The 19,639-nt window shown below is 37.0% G+C and overlaps 1 protein-coding gene across 2 annotated transcripts in view; it reads right to left on the reverse strand.

Annotated features, from left to right (window-relative positions):
- Positions 1–19,602, reverse strand: part of c1qtnf12 (C1q and TNF related 12) — a 32,898-nt gene extending 13,296 nt beyond the window's left edge. Inside the window, exons 1-5 of one of the 2 annotated variants that reach the window (XM_051880042.1) lie at positions 19,360–19,602; positions 18,361–19,148; positions 5,136–5,240; positions 2,242–2,353; positions 1,867–2,048 (exon numbers count right to left, since the gene is read on the reverse strand). In XM_051880042.1, the coding sequence (XP_051736002.1) occupies positions 1,867–2,048; positions 2,242–2,353; positions 5,136–5,240; positions 18,361–18,534 (573 nt within the window). In that variant the 5' untranslated portion in view covers positions 18,535–19,148; positions 19,360–19,602. Of the gene's footprint in view, positions 1–1,866; positions 2,049–2,241; positions 2,354–5,135; positions 5,241–18,360 lie in introns of both variants that reach the window. The other variant, XM_051880043.1, reaches the window with a different exon arrangement.
- Between the last annotated feature and the right edge of the window lie 37 nt (positions 19,603–19,639).

Here is a 19,639-nt window from a genome sequence, read left to right on the forward strand (position 1 = left end):
GTTCTCTAATGTTTTAAAGTTAGTACTGAGGTAGTTTTGACACTGTGAAATATTTTATTACATTATTAATGTTTTATAAAAACATTATTTGTTGTATTTTGGCACTCCTGTAATCCAGTGTTGGCACTGGTAAAATTTTATTCAGCAATGTTTACACTACAGAAATGTATTTTTATATCAGATTGCAAAAGCTTAGTTTCATTTTACTGCACAGTTATGTTTTTCGGAGGAGTACAGGGATTTTTACTTTCTGTGAAATTGTAGAGGTTTACTTTTAATTTTATATCAAGTTACCCATCGTAAAGTTTCATTTTTTTCCTTGAAATAAATATTTCTATGTTCTGTATCCTTTAAATCTCCTTTATAAAAGCTTTACGAAGCATGAATAGTCCTCACTTTAGATGAGCTCACAAAAATAGTTAACTGACAACTACTAAATGTTTTATAACTACCTGAATTAATCATGAATTACAGTAGGAATATGTATTAAAAAAACATTTATTAACACACTGAGTAACTATTACTATATGTCTAAATAATAAGATGCATAAATGTACATTTAAATTGGTTATTAATCATTTACTTACACTTTATAAATGATCTTATGAACCACTGAGAACTCCTAAATAACTGGTTTGTAAATAATGTAATACTTAATTTAGAAATGATAAATTGATCATTAATAAAGTATGAAAATACATTTATTAAACACATTATAGATATGCTTATAAATCAAGAACAAAGCATTTATAGGTGTATTTATAAACTGCTTACTAATGTCTATTAATGCTTTATAAATGATGAATTGACAATTTACTAATGCTTAACTAATGCTTCATAGCGTGAGTTATTCTAAAGTGTTACAGAGTATTGTGAGACAGAGATCGATTGAGCGAGTTTATTACCTGCATTCAGATTTAGCATTTTCCTTCAGGTCAGTCCTATGTTCTTAATAAAAAATCTGTTTAAATGTCCGATGTATTATCTTGTCCTTTTAACAGTTAAGGGGTTTTCCCGTGACTGACAGCGCTAGTCAAAGCATTTGTCAGTTGCGTCTTGTTCTGTGTTCACAACAATTCAGTCTTCATAAAAGTCTTCGCTACTGACTGACACACTCATAAAGACAGTAATAAAATGGCGTAATAATGTAACTTCTGTTGCTGTTCACAGTCATGGACTATTTTTTCCGGCGGAAGGAAGGCTTTTAGTGATTTTACTTCATGAAAGTTGCATTGATACATTTTTGGCTTTATTTGTATTGTGTGGTAACCGTTTTATGTAAGCAATAAGGTACGAGAGGCTATGCTGTATCGTGAATAACTCCGCTTTGCGCTGTGCCTAACAACGCCCTTCAGCCGTGACTTCACAAAACAGCACCAGCCTTGAGTACCTTATTGCTTACATATTTGGTGTTTCCATGGTTTCTACTGAAGTAAAACCGGAACTCGAGGGTAACGCAGATATGACAGGCTACACAATGACACGGGCCGTTATACTGGTTAAAATTGCTGATTTCTCTGGATTTAAACATTGTTGGAAACATTTGGGATAATGTAAGTACACAAGTCAACAAAATACTTAACATTGTTCTATATGACACATACTGAAAAATGTTGACATTATTCTTTCTACAACATTTTTGTTTGTTTAGTAATGTTGTTTAAAATATAGTTCAGGATTGCATATATGCCATCTCTATAAAGACTGTGAAAAGTCAATGTAAACATGCCTTTTAAAAAATTTACAATTCCCATTCCTATGCATAGTTTCTTGGCCCTGTACAGAATATTTTTGGCCAATAAATTTGCTTGATTTACCCGGCATTGGCTGATGTGTCAAAAAGTTTTGGACCCTGCAGACACTTACTGTCTGAAAGTTCTGCAACTCTGCCAGAGTCTTTTTATCCACGACGACAGGACCTTTGAGTTTGCAGTGAAAGGCTTCCTCAATTCTCCTGTAGGAGGTCATACCCTCAAGGGTAATCAGAGTCGTTGGCAGCTGACTGGGTTCGTTGGGCCTGTCCACTGCTGCTCGCCTCTCTGTGGCCTCTGTTCAAGCAGATCACAAGTAGACGCATCACTGTATGCAGTTAGACACCTCATCACTGTGTCTCTCGAAATGTCCAGCTAATCCTTATGATGGCCCTTCGATTATGAACATGAAACATGATGAACATTTTGTGGAAATGTCCATCATAAAACCTGCGCTGAGATTTACATGTTGTGTATTGTGGGTCCTCACCTTTGATCATTTCTTTGAACTCTCGCAGCAGGACCTCTTGAGTGACCTCTGCCCCAGGGGCTCCTGGGGGTCCCTGAGGCCCCGGAGGACCAGGAGGGCCCGGGGGACCAGGCTGATAGTCAAAGAAATATAATTGTATAATTTTAACTCAACCTCATCAAGACTCAAAGTTCTGAATGCTTAAAAGAGCATCTCACTTTATGTAATGACATATTACATCTTGAAATGTATTAAGGAATTCATTATGCAATAAATTACAAATTCTATGATAGAGATAAATTATACACTAAAAGTTAATTCTCACTTATATCTAAAAAAGATTTCTGCACTGAATGACTTTTTGTCTCTATTAATGGTCGCACATGTATGTGGACAGAATACTAAACTAAAACACTCTGACAGCACTTCCTACGGCAACATCGTTACTGAATCTACAGCAAGCAGACAGCATGACCAGTGTAGTCAGTGGTGTAGTCTAGTGAGTATACTGTGATTTTTCCCTCCCAGCCTCATACTCACCCATCCAAGAGCGACACCCCAAGTACCAGCACACTCACTAATGCATATAGTATGCATCTGATCTAGGCTATGAGAGCATTCTGAAAGACTGCTTATGTGTGTGTTATCAACATGTCAATTTATTATAAGTAACACAAGACTTTAACAGCCAATGACATTTACAGCTGGAGAGATTGGACTGATTTTCTACTGTTTAGTGTCAATCAGATATAAGGCTAAATGTAGATTTTAACTCTCTGAGTTATAGCCAGTTAAGATCTACATTTAACCTTATATCTTATATGAATATGGTCCCTGGATCATAGGTTTTATCAGCTGGCAATTTTCAATGCACATTTAAGAGTGCAAGTTGCAACTATTATTAATGGAAAGATGAGGCTTATCAGTATGTTTCTTCAGTAGAACACAAATGATGATTTTTAACTCCAACCATTGCGGTCTGTCAGTCGTATAATGCTTGTCAATGGTAACTCCATCTATAAGAGTCAAAAAAACATGCACAGACAAATCCAAATTAAACCCTGTGGCTCATGATGACACATTGATGTCCTAAGACATGAAACGATCGGTTTGCAGCGAGAAACTGAACAGTATTTATATAATTTTTCACCTCTAAAACACCACTATGTCCAACTGCCTTGCGCATCCGGTTGGTGAGGTCTGAATGCGCTCTGAACGCACTCACCAACCAGATGCCCAAGGCAGTTGGACATAGTGGTGTTTTAGAGGTGAAAAATTATATAAATACTGTTCAGTTTCTCACATAAACTGATCGTTTTGTGTCTTAGGACATCAATGTGTCGTCACGAGCCGCAGGGTTTAATTTGGATTTGTCTGTGCATGTTTTTTTTGACTCTTATAGATTGTGTTCCCATTGACAAGCATTATACGACTGACAGACCGCAACGGTTGGAGTTAAAAATCATCATTTGTGTTCTACTGAAGAAACAAAGTCACCTACATCTTGGATGCCCTGGGGGTAAGCAGATAAATATCAAATTTTCATCTTTGGGTGAACTATCCCTTTAAGCATTTCGATTCACAAGCTTGCAATTCGATTCAATACCAGTTATTTTGGATATACTGTATATCAGGTACAGTACATGGCAAATTTTCTCAAAAAAAAAAAAAAACTCAACTAATGCTGTAAAATATACATGGAATCAGTTGGTACTACATTAATATTGAAGGTTAAAATGAACTGATTTGTACAAACTTAAATTACACTTAAGGAAATTTTTATAATAATAAAATTATAATAGGCCTACTAACTTTAAAATGATTTCTACTCTTGAAATGTAAACATTTAAATGGTGGCTGTCAATTTGAATCTGATGGATTTATTCAAACATGCATTTCCATTATATAGGCTATTGAAGAACATTAAAAATTATAATTAATATGTAATATGGTGCATATATTTAGCTAAATTCTCCTCTCTAGAGTTAATTTTTCTAGCTGACTAATGAGTTTATGGTCACTGAATATGTTTGTTCTGAGGTAAGTGATGTTACGTGACATTGTTTACAAGCTGTTTTATTAACGTATTTTGAGCGATTGATTGAGCAATTACACGAGACATGATACGAATTTCGTTAAGTTGTACTGTATCGTTCAACATATTATTATTTATTTTTTTATTATTATTATTTCATAGTAAAATGGGCAGAATTTGAAATATGACACTTTGTTTCATGTCAAAAGCAACAAATCACAAAGCTTATTGTGATTTATTGGATGGTTATGTATCCTCAAGCTTTTTTAAGTAGGTATACGGAAATCCTTGACCTTTCCTAGTGGGTATACGGGCGTATACCTGCATATCCCTTAGACTACACCACTGAGTAGTCCCAAACGAATGAGCCAGTTCTTTTTAGTGAATCAAAAGCAGTTTTCTGATTCCTGAAAATAATGGCTCAGGCAGGTTTAATGAATAGCTCAAAACAAGAAGTTACTCAACATTTCTGAAGTGTGATACGTCTGTAATTGTGCTTGTTAGTTCCTAACGATTAGTCTCTACCTGTTTTATTAATTGGCACTCGCAAAATATATGCAAGTCATGTTGGTAAGAAGTGTTGGCGCAAAAATGTACTAAAGTACAAAAAAAGCATGCACATCCCCTAAAACGTCACTGTAAATGCTTGGGCAAAAATGCTCAAGAAAAAAGTCGGCACACTACGACTGCAAACTAAATTTCACTTAACTTGTTAAGACATTCCCACATTCCACACTTTTTATTGATTTTCAAGAATTGTACGGTACAGTCTGGGTGAATGAAAATTCCTCTCCTTTCCACAATTTCAGGTTTGTCTCATGCGTTATTGTCGATTATGTCTTTGACATTTGATAATATGTAATTGTAAAGACTTCCTCACCAGTGGTCGTTTTCGCTTTCGACATTTTCCGGGAAAGTTGCCCACAGGTCTCTTCACAAAATCCATCCATGATCCAAGAGGGTCCACTCTCTGGTTCTCACTAACCTGCAGAATAAGAAAGAATAAGAAGAAAAATTTAATTATGTGGATTATGATGCACAAATGAAAAATTCTCATAATATTAGGTTTGGTTAGTGTACACGTCAGAGCCTATGCATAAAAAAGGTATGCTACTACCAGTTTCATATTTGATGAGTCATTGGGAGAAGTGCTAACTGTGATTTATCAGATATTTATGCCAGAAATCATTCTCCAGTTGCCATTGAGTGCAGACCATCTTAGCTACATAACAAAATCCAATGAGTCATAATTTCTGCTTACAAATCCTCACAGGAACATTGTGCCGAAAGATGCTATTAAATGGTGCCAGACATCAAGGCAGGTTGCACCAGTGCAGTAAAGGAATAGGTCTTTTGTGTGGCATGCAGCACTACCTCATGCCAAACACACTCACTCAGTTTCTCTTGAGGACTTTACCCTTTGCTTAATTACTCCTTCTCAGTAGTTCTCCAGGTGCTACGTCAATTTTGCCCAGTAGGGTCTGTGAAAAATAAACAGCCTTTCTAAATTGATCTCTCTCAACAAGTTTCCATGAGCACAACATTACTGTTCAACTAAAAATGAGAGGCCAGAGACGTGTTGCATTATACTGTGGGTTCCTTTTTGCAAATGTTTAAAAACACATACAGTGGCTTTCAGTGGAAACATTGCTGGCTTCTCTGAGAGCCTGAAGTTAATTTCTCTAGCTCAATCTCAAAGAGAGGTTATCAAATATGCAATCTCTGATATAACTCATTCTATTTGGCAACAGTTTGAAACCTCTAAATCCCACACTGGAATGACTTCAGCAATCATCAGCCAAGCCAATGACATCTCCCCTTTTTTGAAAGACTCTACAATTTGAGCTACTTTCTCAATAGTAACATTTAGAATATATTATAAAAATGGACTAAGATGGCTGTCTGGTAGAAAGAACCCACTGCTTGAATGGGTGTAATGTAAATGAGTAATTTTACATCATATCCCTGAAGTAGCAAGGAAGTAATATTGTCGAGTAATGTTTTCAACAAAAAAACTGAGACTAAATAGATTTGACTAAATAGTACTTTTACACAGCTACATTTATAAGGTAAAAATCCTACAATGATCTTTAAACTTTAATTTAAAAGGAAGTCCATATTTAACTGGTCATTAAGATATAAATCATCAATTATTATTATTATTATTATTAAAAAATAAATAAATATTCATATTAAATAATATAATATAATATAATATAATATAATATAATATAATATAATATGTAAGCAATAAGGTACTCGAGGCTGGTGCTGTATTGTGAAGTCACGGCTGAAGGGCGTTGTTAGGCACAACGCGAAGCGGAGTTATTCACGATACAGCACAGCCTCTTGTACCTTATTGCTTACATAAAACAGTTACCACACAATACAAATATTAAAGCCAAAAATGTATCAATGCAACTTTCATGAAGTAAAATCACTAAAAGCCTTCCTTCCGCCGGAAAAAATAGTCCATGACTGTGAACAGCAACAGAAGTTACATTATTACGCCATTAGATGGCAGCAAAGACTGTTTTTATGAGTGTGTCAGTCAGTAGCGAAGACTTTTATATTGAAAAGACTGAATTGTTGTGAACACGGAACAAGACGCAACTGACAAATGCTTTGACCAGCGCTGTCAGTCATGGGAAAACCCCTTAACTGTTAAAAGGACAAGATAATACATCGGACATTTAAACAGATTTTTTATTATGAACTTAGGACTGACCTGAAGGAAAATGCTAAATCTGAATGCAGGTAATAAACTCGCTCAATCAATCTCTTTCTCACAATACTCTTCTACATAATACAGTAAGCTTCAATTAACAATATCAATTGAGAACATACAGTTTACGTTGCTAAGAGTGGTTGCTAAGGGTGTTTTGTAGTGATACACAGAACCGTTGGGTGAAGCGGTCATAGCCATGTTTTATTGTGAATAAAACACAGCTATTGACCAATCAGAATCAAGGACAAGAACTAACCGTTTTATAAAATATAATATATACTTAAATAGTTTTACTGAGCTAACAAGCAGGGCTGGGAGTTGATTCCAAAAAGAATCCTTCCTCAATTCCAAGGCATGGGAATCGAGAGTTAATTCCAAAAGTTGGAATCGATTCCATCAAGAGAAATCGACTCTTCTTTAAGAGTTTTTTCTATTTAACAGAGCTAATCATTAATTCGACTCTCGCTTCTTCGGACGGTTCAGCAGTTCTTTTACGCCATCGCGTAATGACGTCACTAGAACGTATTTCTAAAAACTGGTTATGGTATTTCATGCTGAAAAGCCACATGTGAATGTGTATTGCTGATTATAACCTTTCATTCTTTTAAGTTAATGGTGTTTGTTGTCACTGTTTCATTCTGTGATCCTGCATGTTGAATAACATACGACAGACAAATACTGATATCTTGGACAAGTTTCCTACATTGAAGTGCACCCAATGCACACAATACAGACATTGATACACAAATGAGAATGTGTTCTATGTGTCTAAAGTATATAAAAAATAATAAAATAATAAATCTATTGTTGGGTATAGCTATAGTAACATCTTTACTTAGTCAGCTTGAGATCTTTTCCATCTAAACTGGTTATATCTCTTAAGCCTAGTAGTGAATGTTTCACGAGCAGTAGGATAATCTCTCTCTCTCTCTCTTTAGTTATGAGAAAGAACCATATTCATCCACAGTCATGCAGAGCCGAAGCACAACCAAAACAATGTTCTTCTGCAAAATGCATGCAGTTTTGTTTTTTAAAAGTTACATAGTGTACCTTTAAGTGTAACATCTGATGTATCCTAAAGACCTTCAAGTCAATACACTAAAAAAATGTGCTTGCATTGCACTGTTGGTTCATGAAAATCTATCAATTTCAAAAGCTAAGAAAAAAAGTTTACTTTTTACTTTGAAATGTGAAAACTTTTGCTCAAGTATGTTTTTGTCTACATACTTTGACTTTCAATTGAATAACATTTTGATACAGTATACCATAATTTAACTTACACTTCACCAGAATACCAAACTAAATATTAAACAACTATATAAATATGAAATATAAATATTTATATACACATAATTGGTACTTTATGACCAACTAACAATACTGAAGAGCTGACAATGTTTTTGCTTAGATGAAACGCGAGGCTTTATAAATCCCAGTAACCACAAATATGAATTGAATCTCCTTGAGCCCTTCCCTAAACTTCAAATGACTGTGGTTGAGATAGAGACAAGTTGTAGAGGTGAGCTGTCTGAAATGGAATTTGTTTAGGTTTGGCACCAAGACCTGGATCACTTATCTGTTAAACTAACATGCTGCATCTCTTCACAGAAATACATGCCTCATGTTAAGCTGTAACAAAGTAACCCCTTGTTTTTCTTATACATACTGGAATGAGAGGAGCTCTTATTTTTGCTTAGGTGTATTTTTTTTTTCCTCTCCTTCTTTTCTCGTGACAGGAGACAAAATAAACAACTTAACTAGCACACAAGCCTCTCACATGTTGGATGTCTGAGTGTTATTGTTGTGAATTAGGAGCCTGAAGACAGCCAAAAGACAGACAGATTTGTACAGATACTGTTAAGACAATCCCTCAGATCTTCCCCAAACAAAGGGAGAAGACGTGATTTGTTTCTTTTCCATTGTCTTTTTAATGGAATGCTTTATAAATACAGACTGTATCATCACTGTATGTCAAAGCAGCACAGAGCTGGCTAGCCGTGCCAAAAAATGATCCGCTGCATTCTAATGTTACCAAAAAGAATAAACGCTCAGGTCATGAAGTCCCCTAAATACTGTTGATTCAACATGGTTCTATTAAGAATCAATATCGACTTTGGCGGGTCCATTGAGTTGTTTAATTTCCTGTGCCAAGTAGCACAGGATAAGCCACAGATGCTAGCACAGAAGCTAACTTAAAGCTTGAGGGAAATCTACTGCCTCACCAAGAGAGTTACAACCAGTTTCCACAAGATTTGCAAGGTGGACAAGTCAACACCTTCACCTTCACTTTAAAATATACGAGGAACTTCCATTAACACTTCGAATGATCAGAGTCGGATCAGATGGTGCATGGGGAGGATCCATAATTCTGTCAAGACAAGGATTAACTTGCCTGAATTTGCTGCTTGGAAATGTCAAAGACGTTTGTGGAGACACATCTATATTTTCTAATCTAATTTTATCATGTTCCCTCATGTTCTCTACTCCAAAAAGTATAAACCATTCTCTGACTGTCAGAAAACAATGATTCTGTCACTGTAGACATACAAGACCAGCACTGCTAAAGGTCTCTGAAACGTTTTTTTGGAACCAAGGAAACATTTTCACAGAGACTTTAGGCTGATATGGAATGTGCAGTGGTTTGCTCAGTGCGATAAACTTTCCAATATTTCAGGGCGCTGTGTACACAGTCGAATCGGTTGACAGCGATAACATGGCTTGTATGAAAAGCCCTATATGCTGAAGTATTTCAGATCATGACAGATCATGGCAAGCTGTTATTATCTCAGCATACCACTGAGGTGGATTTTTCTCTGATGAGTTTGTTTTGGGGCTGTTAAAACAGCAGAGCTTTGTGGAGCAAAGCTGCCAAATGCTCCATTAGAGACTGAGTAAAAAAAAAAGTCAATCAAGGAGTTTCGATGAGAGTCTGAGAAAATAATGTCTTATGAGACATTATAATAAACCCACAAAGCAAACACAAAGTTCCTTATTTTCGTATAAATAGAAGAACAGTATACTCAATCAAATATTTTTGTTAAAAAGTCCACCCCAAAATGAAAATTGTGTAATTTACTTACCCTCATGTCATTCCAAGCTTTCCTTTCTTCTGTGGAAAACAAAATAATTAATTTTGAAGGATGTTTCTGCTTTTGTCCATACCATGGAATTCAATGGGGTCCAAAACAACATTGTTTTTTTGACTTTCATTGTATGAAAAGAAAAAAAAAAAACAGAACATTTTTAAATTTTTCTTTCGTGTTCTGCACAAGAAAGAAAGTTCTAGAATGACATGTGGGTGAGTAAATTATAAAAAAAATTGAGATTTTTGGAAGAACTACACCTTTAAGGTGAAAATCAGTATTCACTAACCAACCACAAACTTTTAAGTGTCTTACAGGTATCTGCTAACTCTTCTACAAGTGCAAGCAGGAACCTGTAATTACAAAGTAATTTCTTTATGTAGCGTGTCAAACTTCTGTTTAATTGCAAATGGTTGTTTGCCAATCTGCAATTTCAATTTTTTTGGTTTACCAGAACAAAGCGCCTGGGCAATTCAATTCAATCTGTAGTGCACTTACTCGTGTATTAGAGTTGTTTCTGATGATTGATGAAAAAGCATTGCAGTAATTAGTTTCAATCATTAATTTAATAGTCTTTAAATGTTATTTAGGCAATAATGGAATTTCAAAATATCAAACTTCCAAAAGCTACCAAACAGACTTATTTTTAGATTTAAAATGTTTTGAAAGTATTCGCTTGATTAACAATGCAACTTTTCTCCACAAGTCTTAGTGCTCACTATTTATTTAACATTCAGAGAAAAAAAAATAAGAATTGGTTATTTTCAGAGAGAAACGTCAGAGACTGTTTTTATGGCAGCGCGCCACAGCAAACATAAACACGGCCATAAAAATCTGCCTTGAGGCCACAATCAACAATTATGCAGCAGTGTTTGATTGTGAAAAACCTTGTAACCTCATCTAGGCTGTATATCCATTTCATTGCACAGTTTGAAGGTACGAAAAGACATAAAATATTTTTACTTGACATTAAATCTGTGACAAGAATATAGTGCAGACATTAAAAACTGGGTCTGTTCTAACACATGCTATGAGGTTTAGTGACATTTTATGACGAAAAAAAAAAATGTTTCTGTTTGTTGATCTTTGTACCTCGGGTCCAGATTTTACCAGACATTACAGTAACACACAGACAGGTATGTAGTTAAAAATACCATATTTGTCTCAATGTAAAATTTTGAAATCATCAGCCCCAAATAAATAATAATAAAAAAAACTATTTGACAATACTTACATTAAAGACCCCCTGTGGTGAAAATCAAGTTTTTAATGTTGTTTATATGTCTATGCAGTGTTTATAATATGCTTTAAGACAAACTATGTGCAAATTCATAAGTCAACACCATTGCTGAGTATTTTCTATTTAAAAAGCTGCAGTGAAAATCCCTGGTGTAAGTGACAATGCAAACTACCTTGTAACCAATCACGTCAACGTGCCGGCGGGCTTTAGCATATCATTAACCATGACCTATCTGAGGCAGGAGAGTCTCTAGAGAATATATCCCGATATATTTGTCTGTTGATATAAAAAAAATCGGGTAGATTTGGCAATATAGCAGGCGTATGATGTGTATAACGATGTTATGATGAACTATATGCCTTTCTCCACTGACGTTAAGGTGTTCAAAGCGTTTCTAAGGATACTGATTGTTAGAAGACAGCTGTCTGACACGGGAACATGGTTTAGCAACACATTATTAGCTGTTTGATAATGTAGTCAAGCAAAAGGCTAATCATATTAATTACCGTTATGTGTCTGGCGTTGTAAAAAGCGATACCATTGTGCAGCGTTTACCTCAGTAAGTTGACCGAGTGGATCTATTGAGCTCGTGAGAGTGAGTGGAGGCGGGGCTAATTAGCATATTCATATATCCGTGTATAATAAATGAGGCAGGGGTGTAGAGTTACATTCAAGCTATTTTAAGGCATGAAGTTTTTTTTTTCTTCTTCTTCTTTTTTTTTTTTTCACAGGAAAAAAATTTAAATATGTCATTTTGGTGACCAAAGATGAGTTTTAAGGGATAAAATTATTGACTACAGGGGGACTTTAACAAAACTCGTATGCTCTGAAAGACTGAAACTATTGTCAACGCTACAAAGATGCAACAGCCGTTCCAACCTAAAATAACACTTGTTGACACTGCGAAATAAATTCAGCATGCAATACAAACACATCAGAAATAGTTGGCAAAAACAGTATACAGGTGCTTTACAGTGAGAAACAGTACTGAGGGCTTTCCCAAAGTCATTGTTGTTTCTAGAAGGGTGTATCACTGTCTGTGCGTTCATCCATGCATGGTTGGGTGATTTTACCCATCCCATGCCTATGGGGAAGGATCCCCCTTGCCGTATTGAAAGACAGACAGATTTGCGTGCGTCCTTCATCTCACACACCCATTATTTCCCAGTTCACCCACCATTTCTCGTATATACCCTCACTGACAAAAGAGAGCCCTAGAAGGACAACAAATATCGCTGTGTTCGAATATTACTTTTCAGTAGTCACTCCTCATGAACACGCTATGTGTGTGAGAGAACAAAATGCGATGATGGTATGTTCCCAAACGCTGCTTTATGGGTCGGTACACAGATTTATGGGTTTGATTATATGGACGCATTCACACCACACCTCAGATTCTTACCTGCAATTACAGTTTCTTTTGGTACCAAGTCATTACTGCTTTGGAACTCAGAACATAGTGATACGAAAGAGAAATGATTATTTGGCTGGATATCAAGCAGCAGAAAGCTTCAAAGGCCATCATTTAACAGGTAACAGACCCGGCACCACTGTATATTTCATTACCGAGGCCTCATTATTCTGTAATTCCTTCCCTGTGGACAAGGTCTGATAACTAATACACTCCAAATGGTCGACAGATAGAGTTTTTCTTTCGCATGTATGTTGAATATTTGTTTGGCAGTTACCATAAAGCTCCTTTCATCACATTCTTACGTGAGCAGTGAAACAGGCAGTTAACCGCTTTGTTATTACTCAGGGGGGAACGCTGGAAATGCGCCCATTATAGACCCACAGGTCATTAAACAGTGACATCAAAGACGTCTGATTCCAATTTACTCTCTATCTTCACTCGTACCAAGCACAACAACATGTATGTGTCAGAATACACTTGTAACTTTACAAAACTAACACGTTAGCAAAGTAATGAGGCTTTGTGCTATTTTAATAACTCTCGCTGTTCCATGCCATCATAGCAGGGTAAACATTGTTTAGATATTTATATGTATATCAAGTGTGCATTCCTGGCTAGTGAAGACATGTGAGGGGAGAGAGAGCCACAAGACTTATTATGAGATCTACTGAGGAATTATCCTGCCCTCCTCTCGCCATAAAAAAGTCAAAGAGTTGAAGAGAGTCTGATTGCAGCCTCACACCTGCTTTGTGTGCAAATTATAACGTTGAGCTAGTTTGCGCTAGTGCTCATTTCCCTTATTATCTGTGGTAGGTCAAATGGACAGCTGAGAAATGCTTCAGATAAACACCTACTTCAATGTACCTTAATGCTGCACTCTCCAGGATGGCAAAGAACTTCTGTGGTTTTGTGATTGTGAAAGCTCAAGTGTAATTTTGAACTCAAAAGACATAAAATAGGATAATTGTATGATTACATCTCACATACATAGCTATTTAATACATAATATTTTAATGTCAGCTAACAAAAAACTGTTTGAGATGTTCATATGAAGGCAAAAATGTGTCTTTAAGAGAGTTTATGGCAGTTCAGGGCAGATTTTTTTATTTGAGTTATCTGTACCCCATGTCTGTACATGGTGTTGCTCGGTTCCCTGTACTCAGTGTTCTAATGTGAATGTCCCAATGGCCTCAAAAGCCCAGTGGTCAAGTAAATATCAGAGCTTTATTACAATATTTAAAGGATCAGTTCACTTCAGAATTAAAATTTCCTGATAATTTACCACCATGTCATCCAAGATGTTTATGTCTTTCTTTCTTCAGTTGAAAAGAAATTAAGGATTTTGAGGAAAACATTCCAGGGATTTTCTCCATATAGTGGACTTCAACAGGGTTCAACGGATTGAAGGTCCAAACTGCAGTTTCAGTGCAGCTTCAAAGGGCTCTACATGATCCCAGCCAAGGAATAAGGGTCTTATCTAGCGAAATGATCGGTCATTTTCTAAAAAAAATAAATAAATGATATACTTTTTAACCACAAATGCTCATGCACTAGCTCTGTGATGCGCCACGCATTATGTAATCACGTCGGAAAGGTCACGTGTGACATAGGCGAAAGTACTGAGCAAGTGTTTACAAAGCGAACGTGCAAAAAGTCAAACGGCCTTTACAAAGAAAGGTAAAACAACGATGTCGGACAATTTTAAAGTTGGAGGAGAAAATGAGATGGTGATTACGTAACGTCCAACGTGATTACGTAATGTGTGGCGCATCGCAGAGCTAGTGCAAGATGAGCAGTTGTGGTTAAAAAGTATATAATTTTTTTTTTTTTTTTAGAAAATGACCGATCGTTTTGCTAGATAAGACCCTTATTCCTCGTCTGCGATCGTGTAGAGCCCTTTGAAGCTGCATTGAAACTGTAATATGGATCTTCAACCCGTTGAACCCTGTTGAAGTCCACTATATGGAGAAAAATCCTGGAATGTTTTCCTCAAAAACCTTCATTTGTTTTCGACTGAAGAAAGAAAGACATAAACACAAACAGACATGGGGGTGAGTAAATTATCTTGAAATTTTAATTCTGAAGTAAACTAATCCTTTAAAGTAATTTTCAATATTAAACAACTTCTTATTTATAAAGCCAAAACAGAGGCAACTCACTCTCACCATTTACTGTTCACTCTTTTGTAGGGCTGAGTATCAATTCTCAAATGGATCTGATTCAGATTCACAAGCTCGCAATTAGATTAATGTATAAATGTAAATGAGAAACAGTGCAGGAAGCACAGGGAACATTTTAATACACTTTAAAAATATAAATTTAAAAAAATTAACAACATGGTCTAAACAAAGGCAGTGATGTGAGTAATTCAACAGAATGCGGTGATACAGGACGTGAAGTGCTGTACAAATACATTTTCACAGAGCCAGTGAATTTAAGCACTAGATCAATATTGGGATTTTAAGAATCAATATTGGGATTATTGATAAATGAAGATAGCAATAAATAAAATATATATATATATATATTTATATATTTCTACCCATGCAGACCTACTCTTTTGGACTTTTGATGAGATTACCAGCAAGGCCTATGGCATGTATTGGTAGTAGTTGGACAATAAGCACATGGATCCAACAAATCCCACCTATACCTGTAAAGATGATTCCCGTCTCTATGACCACCCTGCATTGGTCCCCAGCCCGACTGACGCTTTCTGGCAGTGACAAATCTGGCAAAACACTAGGTTTTAGAGTGATTATGTCATTACTCTCTGATTGTATGGGACAAGATGAAAAGAATGTAAGCAAGGGGAGGGAGAGTGACTAATCCTTCTCGAGGTGTCCTCTTTCAGGACCCTTTCTGTGAGGCTTTGTGAGGGACTTATGCGGCCTGCTGCCCCAGTTTTTTCAGGGGGCCGCACCGCCCCTATCGGATGTCCCAGACACAGCGGAGTCAGCCTGGCTTGTGAATGACAGAATCAATGGGCTGGGAAAGAGCTCTGCCAAGGGTCTTTAAATATCTCCCCACCTAACCTTCCCAGGAATTACATCATGGCAGCCTGCCTGTGCTGGGCCATGAAGGGAGGAAGAAGAAGATGAGGAGGAGGAGGTAGCGAAGGAGACACGCTGAAGGTACAGCATCAAGAGTTTGACTCTTGACTCTTTTACAGGGGACTTCACTTCAAATAATTGTTTTATATAATGCACTTCAAATAATCAATTGAAATGGAAGTCTTTTGTAACATTATAAATGTCTTTACTGACACATTGTCTTGAACAGTATACATAGACATATATACCTACATACACATTTTTACTGTCTCTTTTTGGAAATTCCTAAATAAACAAACAGTAGTACGGGGATAAGGTGCAACCAGACTGTCACAACATACTTCAGCGATGTGTAAAATCTCAATAAGACAATAACCCTTGTCAACAAGATCACTGAAGCACAGTAGTTATGGTGAGCGGTTGAGAGTGGTTGGCACAGGGGTAGCATGGAGTTATTTGAGAATGCCAACTCTATGGGTGGGCTGAGACAGGAGCTGATTTTCCAATGGAAACCCTGATATCTAAACAATATAGGAGCAATAAACAAATACAGGGTTGGAATAGCAATATGTTGGCTTTGGTGGAGCCAGAAAATGTCAACGCACTTATGCACGATAATTCAGCTACAGACAGCACGATATAATATTTTCCAAGGTTTATGCACATAGAAACGAATGGTAATGAGTCCCTGTTTACCGTTATCATCATCCGTAACCTACTGACACCACAAGTCTCAAATAACAAACAAGCCCTCCTTCATGTTCTGGTGGCGTGCTCTGGTGGGAGAACCCCTACCGAGAGGACTAATCGATGCTCTCATCAGACCTTCTGAATGTGCATTCTTCCCATAACTCAAGCCTCACTCATCCATTTCACACATTAGAGTCTGTTCTTAGGCTCCTAAATGGCACACACCTGCAATAATGCTCCATTTATCACACTGAATCTCACTCTGTTGAGCTGTCAAGGACTCTAGCTCTCCAGAAACATACATGTTTGAGTCTGTGCCAAGCTAATCAGAAATGATTGTAGCATCTCCATCAAGGGTTTTGGATGAGCTTGCTGTAAGCTTGTTCAAATAGTTTGCAAAGCAGTCAGCGACTTCTGCTCAGGTGCATATACAAAGTATGATGAGAAACAACTGTGACTGCCAAATGCATCGGCTTTGCTTTCTGATGAGTGTGCTGACATATTTAACAGAGCATTTAATACACATAATTCGGAGGTATTTTTTCTGCCTAGCTGTTACAGGGTGATTTTGACACACTGTGAGGAATGATTGGTTGCTAAAATGCATAACATTTACACATTTGGCAGATGTTTTTATCCAAATAACTAAAAGTGCATTTAAGGTATATATTTTGTCACACTGTGCACTCCCTGGGACTCGTGTTGAGAAACAGGAAAACTTAGTGTGCATTAGCCTACCAACTATTAATAAATAATATATAATACACAATTACATACACATTTCTGTTCAACAGATTGTGGTTGGTAAGATTTTCTCTTATGCTCACCAAGGCTGCATTTATTTGATCAAAAATACAGTAAAAACAGTATTATTACAGCATAATAACAGTATCAGTATTATTATGTTTTCTATTTTAATATATTTTAAAATGTCATTTTTTTCTGTGACGTCAAAGCTGGATTTTCAGCATCACTACTCCAGTCTTCAGTGTCACATGATCCTTCAGAAATCATTCTAATATGCTGAAGAAACACTCTTATTATTATCAAAAATGAAAACAGTTGTACTGCTTAATATTTTTTAGAAACTGTGATTTTTTTTCAAGACTTTTTGATTAATAGAAAGTTCAAAAGGACAGCATTTATTTGAAACAGAAATATTTTGTACATTTTAGATGCCACGTTTGATCAATTTAATGCAAAAAAAAAAAATTTTATTGATCCCAAACTTTTGAATGGTAGTGTATATACACAATATGTTCATATTTTTACCGTCTCTTTTTGGAAATTCATTTATAGATGCCAAAGTAAATGCCTTCCTTCTATCATTTTTCATGTGACTTTACTTACTGTATGGCACCCAGTTAGGGTTAGGTTCTCAATAAAACAGAGCACCAAGATATTAAAAACACTAGTAACAGTGGCATCAGCTGTCTGTGTGTTTTCACAGACTTCAAACTGACTCAATACTGCAGATGTTTGTTAGTAAAATAAAGACACATAGATAAAGCCAATTACCACAAAAAAAAAATGATCAAAAACAGAATAAATAGCCATATGACATACCATGTCTGAAATGATTTTGCAAATATTTTACCTTTGGCTTGTTCCTGAGTACATAGTTGACTGCATATCAGTACTTTAAGATACTAATATGTACCCTTAAGGTAATAATAACCACCTTTTAGGGGTAGACAAGGTACAATTGTGCACTTTTGAGGATGCTGCCTCAGTAAAAAGCTGTTCAGGAGCCTAAAGGGACAATTTTTGAACATTTGTTTCTGATAGTGACTTCACATTAAACATGTGGATTAACAAAGATGTCCATGTGCAGAACTGGAAAATGAACAGAGCTTAAATAATAAGAAAAGCATAGAAAGTCTCATATGATATCTACCTTTGTGCTGCCATCCAGCTCCTCGCTGTTGGAAAGAGTGGTGTTGAATGCTTCGGTGTGCTGCGGAGCGAGTTCCTTCGGCTTCTTACGCACCTTCCTGCCCTCGGCCCACCCTAGAAGGATGCACTGGCTCCAGAGCACTGCCGTCACCACAGCTAGCAGCCAGCAACGCATCTTCAGCCCACCAGCCAGGAGACCGTGGTTGGGTCAGAAAGCAGACTCTCTCACAGTCTCTCTCTTTGCGGGAAGTTTTCGACTTTGAGAAATATATAAAAAAAAAAACAGCAAGATGTCCCACACGCTTGACCTCACTGGAAGAAAAATACTATAATAGGCAGGCAAAGTGATTAAGGGACTTGTCCACTCCACCTGATACCTCAGCCTAGTCTTGATCTTCTCAACAGCCAGCAGTATAAGGCAGGGGCTCAAGCTCCTTTGGCAAAAACAAAGCGGAGCTTACTCGACTATGAAATGTGTCAAGTGTGGAGTGGTCCTGGAAAATGACAGGTCGTCGCTGAGCTGACAGCAAATAAACCCATTAGTGAGATTTTTCACGCTTCCTGCCCCGTGGGGGGTACCAGAGGGCAACTGAAGAAGGTCCCAATGTAGGGAGGGGGGAGTGGATGGAGATTACTTAGATTCCCTCTCAATTTCTCTTTGGTTCTTTACCTCCGTCTCACTCCTACTGGGATGTGGAGTCTCTGCGGTGATGCAGCGGAGCCGATTCTCTGGTAAGCAGTGCTGAGCTCTTGCCCCATCAGTCTTCACATGTGGTTCCTTCTTGAAGCCTAGGTGGGAAAAAAAAACGTCCTGAGGGAATTGGAAGTTGGAAATGCTCCAGTTTTCGTAGCCTTTGGCCTTCTATTGCCTTTTTTTCCTTGCAGGGAAAAATCTGTCCCCCTCGGAGGAACTTCAAAGAAGTGAAGCACTTGATGGGACAATCACACCCAAATGCATCAGCCTTGTTCTGCAGGGTTACAAAAACACATGCACACTCACCTTAAAGTGCAAGATCTGTGTGGACTTTGTGGTAGGTCTTGCTCACAGTTGTATTTTCACCCTCTCCAGATCTTATGCTGTTGCTCCTGCACTCTCTCACTCTGCTTACAGGAGGGCTCGCAGCAGAGTTTATCACAGCCCCCTCTCTGTCTTTCGCTCTTTCTCTCTCTCTCTCTCTCTCTCTCTCTCTCTCTCTCTGATTCCCTTGCTTCTCTTTTCCTCATCAGTGAAACTGGCAACCTCAGTGGGCTCAGCCCTGTTTTATCTCACTAATGAAATA

Source organism: Ctenopharyngodon idella, chromosome 22 (genome assembly GCF_019924925.1).
Source record: "Ctenopharyngodon idella isolate HZGC_01 chromosome 22, HZGC01, whole genome shotgun sequence".
In the NCBI taxonomy this organism is placed as follows: Eukaryota; Metazoa; Chordata; class Actinopteri; order Cypriniformes; family Xenocyprididae; genus Ctenopharyngodon; species Ctenopharyngodon idella.